A 6,473-nucleotide genomic window follows, 5' to 3' on the forward strand; every position below is an offset into this window, starting at 1 on the left:
TTTTCAATTGAATCATTTTAAGACACGAAATTTGAAATTTCAAACTTTACGCAAATGACAATCGTTAATCTATTAACTGAATCTTTAATATGTAATATGTGAAAATAATAAACTTACTTGATATTACACATATGATAATATGTTTGGCGTATTATATTTAAGAAATTAACTTAATGAATTTTACAGTTATTAAGTAGTGAGAATTGAAGTTTTTAAAATTTGAAAAGTACAGGGACTAAAAATGATTAAATTAAAGTATGAAAATTAAATCCACAATTTTTACAAAATACAACAACTAATAGCAAAATTTAACTTTTTTTTTCATTAAAATAAGCAGGGGAAAGGGTACACAAATATCCATGACTTATTTAAGTTTTTGTGCTACCTAAACTCATTTTATGGATCTATTATTCAAGGTTTGTTGGATAAAAAAGAATTAGGGATAACATCATTCAGCAACTATAATTTTAAATGCAAGTCCAAAGCAATCTTGTTGAAAACGATTACAATTAAACTTGTTCAAGAGTCAAGTTTAAGGTTTTTAATGTAATTTCCTCTAATTCAAGTCAATCCAACTTGACTCATGAACAACTCTATTTGAATGTAATTTTCTCTAATTTGGGCCTTGACACATAAAAAATTCTAATTACTGATACAACACAAACATAGTAAACAAGTACTATGTAACTCTTTCTTGAGTTTTTCTAAACATTGTGATTGTCATCAACTTCGGGATATTCAGGTATAATCCTCTTCCAGAACCAATGTTTTCTCCACAGAAATATAATTTCTTCAATTGGAACTCCCTTGGTTTCCGGTAAGAAAAAGTAAACGAAGACGGTCATTACCGTGATCCACGATGCAAAGAACAAGAAGATCCCGAACTTGAAATGGCAAAGCATGGCTAGAAAACACTGAGCAATGATGAATGTGAAGAGGAGATTTACAGCAACCGTAATGCTCTGCCCCGCAGACCTGATTTCCAGTGGGAATATCTCACTTGGTACAGTCCACCCTAATGGACCCCATGACCATCCAAATGCCAAAACAAACAGACATATCACTATCACAACCAATATTGAGTACCCTTTTGATAGTTCTTGGTTGTCCCCAAATTTCACCCCCAAGATTATGGCAACTATAACCTGTATTCAATGGCAGACAATGCAACATGCTTCACCAAAGTTCAATGTGTTATTATATGTTGAGAGAAAGAATGTTTAATATATTGCACCTGACATATAATCATTTGTATTCCGCCGCTGATAAGTAAAACTCTTCGACCCAATCGATCGACTGCCGCAATGGAAATGAATGTAGATCCTGCAAGAACTGCTCCTGTGACAGCTGATGAGTAGAGTGAAGCATTTCCTCCAAATCCCATGCTTTGGAACAACACTGGTGCATAAAACAGGATGGAGTTTATGCCTGTTAGGATTTGGAATGTTGGCATGCAGATTGCCATCACTAGTTGAGGCCTATTCCTTTTCTTAAGGATGTTTCTGAAGGGATGCTTGATTGAATTTGCCAACTCACTGGCATCTACCATGTCTTCGAATTCAGCATCAACTTTATCGGTTCCTCTAATCCTTTCCAGAACCTTTCGGCCTCGCTCTTTTGATCCCATTTCGATTAAACTGTTTGGTGTCTCAGGAAGAAGGCACCCTCCCACTGTCATTAACGTTGCTGGTATTGCTGCTAGGCCCAGAGACAACCTCCATCCCCATGGCTCAAGCTTTTGAGTTCCATAATTTACCATGTTTGCTGTAAAGATTCCAAGCGTTGTTGCTAACTGAAACATCATGTTGAGGGCTCCTCGAAGATGAGTTGGTGCCATTTCTGACAGATATAATGGAACAGCCTTCATAATAAGCATGAAAAATAGCACGGCTCAGAAATATCTACCAAACTATCTCATAGATAAAGTAAAACATACTAGGCATTGCTCATTGCCTGTGATTAGAGGCCAATGAATTACTCCTATGCTTCAAAGATATGGAGAAGGGTTATTCACTACAGGAAGATCAAACAACGTTATTACCTGGTTTCCGAATCCTATCCCAACACCGAGCATGATTCGACCAAAGAGGAGCATTGCCAGATTTTGAGCTGCAGCATTGACAGTTGCTCCAACAAGGAAGCTGAATCCCCCACAAATTATACTTGTACGACGACCATACTTCCTGGTTATAGGAGATGCCACCAAGGATGCAACTAGACCGGCAAAGTATAACGACGAGGTGAATGCTGCGAGCCCTTGGTTGTCATACTTGCAGTAGTTGTTTTCATGGGCATGCTGCTTGCTTATGTACACCGAATGGAAAAATTCGCGAAGAAATCCATCCATGGATGTCACTCCACCTGATGAACCATTGTTATGAGGTTCAAAACAACATCAGTTACAAAAAAATTCATAACCCCTTTTTGGTTGCCAATAGAACTCTTATACAAATACCCTTTCTCCAAACAGATTGAACAGAACAGTCTCGTGTTTCAAATGAACGCTAAAACCAACAATCTAAACAAAATCTCTTAATCTATGAACAAAATTTTGGATTAAAAAGACAGAAAGTACCTGAAATTCCAATGTCATATCCAAAAATTGATCCTCCAACAGCTGCAACAATGCATGCAATAACCACATACAAGGTGACCCTTCCTTGGTACAGCTCTGCTCTCTCCTTGGCCACCCCAGTTGGAACTAAACCCCCAGCAGGCATGGTTGAAAAGCTTTTGCCTTTTTCTTTTCTCTTCCTCTTAGGGACACACAAAAAAACAGATGAAATACAAAAGGGCAAAAACCTCTTCAACGTTCACCACCACTGTTTCTTCTCTTATTGAAGATTTTAAAGCCTGGTTTCACAGTGGTTGACTGAAGGAAAACAACCCCCCACATGATCTCCAAAAGGTAGAAAATTATTTTCCATAGTGTTCATCTCAAGTATCTGTCAAGGAATTATTTTAATCCATTTATTTAATCTACATGTGCCGGCAAAATCTCACAATCTTTGCCAACATTGGATTGGACATAGAAAAAAGTCATTAGTACAACACTTTGCAATGCATTTTTCATAAGTTAAAAAGGCAACACCTTTTACCTTGCAAACAAAAAAATGGGTTCAAAATTCATGATAATTAAATTTCTGGGTTATTTAAAATTTACCTTTCTGGATTTTTTTTAACTGAAATAGAAATGAATTGGTTGAAGACCCGTCCTGTTTACCTGAGAAAGAAAGAGAAAATTTAACCAAAAAATCTCTTTCTTAAAGCAGAAAGTTTGTGTGGATTCTTTTTCAAGTAGTCTTTAAATTTTAGCAAATAATGGATTGAATTGAACATGCTAAAAGGGTTGCCAAATTAAGTACGAGACTTCTATATATAAAATTGTTCAATGGGTGAACTTATATTCTAAATATAACAAGATTTCAATGGCGTTACTGACATTAATTTTACGAATTTTTTCTCTCTCTCTCTAAGACAAAATATCAGTTTATTACTTGTATTGTAATAGAGGTGTTCAAATGGTCAACCCAACCAAATTAACATTAATCTAATTATATAATCTTTTAATCATTAAAATGTTTCGGTTAACCGAATTAATTGAAATTTATATGTTTTTATCTTTTGATTAAAATAAAATGTAAAACATATAAAAAAATACATTGAAACTAACCAAAATATATGTTTTATCTTGAAAGTTAGTTAAATTAATCGAAATTTTATGTCTTGAAACACAACCTAATTAAAAACACTATATAAGTCTTTAAATTAATACATAATATTAATTATTACGTTCAATTAATTCAATTAATTACTCAATTTCGAATCGAATTAATTAATAACCGAAATTTTAAAAAAAATCTTTAATTAATCTTTAACCGAACTAAATTATTTAACCGATTTTTTTTCTCATATCACGTGTCAATCATTTATAAATATAGGAAGGGTAAATTATATAATTGGTGACTCAATTTTCATACTTTTCATTTTGAGTATTTAAAATAAAAAAAATGTATTTTAGATACTACCATTAACCTTTGTTTCTTTTTGTTTTAATGGCAATATTTATTTTAATTACTCAATTTTAATAAAAATTATTTTATTTTTAAAATATTTTTCCACACGGAAAACCTTTGTTTTCGACGCAACTTTCTACCATTTCATTTTCTCACGCATTAAATAATTAAAAATTAGGGTAGTGGGAAGATCTTTGTTTTCGACGCAACTTTTCATCATTTCATTCTCTTACACCATTAAATAATTAAAAATTAGGCACACACTTGCTGAATAAAATTAAAAAATAATTAAAAAAAAGGGTTATGGGCAATGAGATTATTTAAATTTAAAAAAGAAAAAGACTGTTTCTGGCCAAAGTGAAGTTATTAAGATTATTTATGGTTAAAAGTAGATAATATTTTTAATTTTAATAAAAATAATAATTTTAAAAAACTAATAAATATTATTTTTTGGTACTTTTTTAAATTGAATTGGTTTTAAAATAATATTAAATCTTTTCAATAATTTTGGAAAAAGAATATATGTTTTAATTTTTTTTGAATAAAATAACTTTTAAAATATTACAATTATAAGACTTTTTTTTAAATTAATCTTATTGTTATTATTTTCATAATAATATTCTTTCTGTTACAGTTAGTTATAATTAATTTTCATAAATTAATTTGTTGATTAGTACAAATTTCTTCTATTTATTTTAACATTTGACATCTCTATTTATTATAAGCATTTTAATTTAGTATTTTCAAACTTCAGAATAAAATATATATTTTTATATACTACTAATATGTATTATCGATTTTTTAAGTTAAGATTAAATTTATTTTTTATTTTTTTAAAAAATAATTACATTGACAAACACTATTATCCTGTATGTCACATGGTTATACAAACTAGTTATATATATATACTATAGCAATATGAGGTTACAATAAAAAAAATAAATAGTTATATTTATATTACAGTTTTTGGACACACGACACTCCCTATTTGAAGCACTTATTTATAATTTGAGTAAATTACTCTTTTACTTCTTGCTTTTATAATTTTTTAAGTTATTTCATATGTTAAATATAAAGTTAATTTTAAATAAATTATTTATTTATTTTCATATTTTACTTAATTGAATAAAATTTTAATGTTAATATATTATAATTAATGAATATAAATTATTAAACATAAAATATAGTTTAAAAAAGACACATATTAATCAAATCTATGAAATTAAATTTATAATTTTTAAATATCATAAAAGTTAATTACATTTGTATATAAAATATAAATATAAAAATACAAAAAATAAAAATAAAATAAAATTTTAACATCAAAATAAATTAATTTAATAATAATATATAAAATAAATATCTTGTTAGAAATTATTAACATTATTATTTAAATTATAATATATTAATATTAATATTCAAACAATGATGAATTTTTGTATTAGTTAATATTTAATATTTTTAAAATTAATTAACATTAATATAATTTATTCTAAATTAGTTAAATATTTTTAAAAATATTTTTTAATTACATTGCATTTTCAATTTATTAACAATTTTTTGAATAAATTCACTAAAAGTTTTAAACAAAAATTAATATTATAACTTTAATAAACATAACTGAGTCATACATCACACGAGAAAATATATATATATATATATATATATATAAAAGCACACATATTACAAAGTTTTATCTAAAAGGAAACTTTTAACAATGTAGACATTTTAAGTTATTTACATTTGGCATTAACCTAATTATTTAAAAAAATAAATATAAATTTGTAAATTCATAAAAAAATTCAAAAGTAATATTGTAACATAAAATAGATAAAGAATTTATTCCTTCAATTCAAAATATGGTTGATTGATTCAATTTAATTAAAGAAAATATTAAAATGAATTAAAATTGATTGAATGTTAAATAATTAAATTCTTAAATTTTAATTGATTTAATTAAAGTAAATATAATAAATAAACTTATTGATTAATTTTTTTTTGTTCCTTGACCCGTCTTGGCCCAAATTTCAATTAAATAATTTTTAAAATATTTTATTTAAATTTCATATAAAGTTATAGATTTTGTTATTTTAATATTGTAAATTACTAAAAATGAAATAGAAGTAGAACAAATTTTTTTATTATTAAAGATTAAACTATTATTTTCTTCTTAGTTAAAATCAGGTAAAATAATATATTTGTTTGCTTTAAAAAAATCAAGTGTAAAAATTGAAATTAAATTTTCTTTATTGTATTTATTAATTATTAAAACTTAATACTAAACATGGGATCCACTTTAAATATAAGTAAAACAGAAAATATTATTTAGATAAAAGAAAAGAAAATTAAAATTCAAAGGACTAACCTAAAACTCAATGTTTTCATATCTACTTCCGTCCTTCTTTTATGTTATATAATTATATGTAATTAGGTTTAGGTTTTGTATTCAATCTTTTT

General features: G+C 27.1%; 1 protein-coding gene across 1 annotated transcript; it reads right to left on the reverse strand.

Moving 5' to 3' along the window:
* Window positions 1-451: 451 nt before the first annotated feature.
* On the reverse strand, window positions 452-3,465 carry LOC107962537 (sugar transport protein 7). Its single transcript, XM_016898968.2, has 4 exons — window positions 2,576-3,465; window positions 2,042-2,361; window positions 1,235-1,861; window positions 452-1,145 (listed from the first exon to the last, which is right to left on the reverse strand). Exons 1-4 carry the CDS (start codon window positions 2,718-2,720, stop codon window positions 705-707), a joined length of 1,533 nt encoding a protein of 510 aa, XP_016754457.1. The 5' UTR covers window positions 2,721-3,465; the 3' UTR covers window positions 452-704.
* Window positions 3,466-6,473: the final 3,008 nt, after the last annotated feature.

Source organism: Gossypium hirsutum, chromosome A06 (genome assembly GCF_007990345.1).
Source record: "Gossypium hirsutum isolate 1008001.06 chromosome A06, Gossypium_hirsutum_v2.1, whole genome shotgun sequence".
Classification (NCBI taxonomy): Eukaryota; Viridiplantae; Streptophyta; class Magnoliopsida; order Malvales; family Malvaceae; genus Gossypium; species Gossypium hirsutum.

Bases quoted from the DNA above. Each gene is read 5' to 3' on its own strand.
- LOC107962537 (XM_016898968.2), bottom strand. From the start codon at position 2,720: ATGCCTGCTGGGGGTTTAGTTCCAACTGGGGTGGCCAAGGAGAGAGCA. The intron at 1,862-2,041 runs GTAATAACGTTG...CTTATTATGAAG, and splicing joins GGATAGGATTCGGAAACCAG to GCTGTTCCATTATATCTGTC. The intron at 1,146-1,234 runs GTGCAATATATT...CATTGAATACAG, and splicing joins TACAAATGATTATATGTCAG to GTTATAGTTGCCATAATCTT.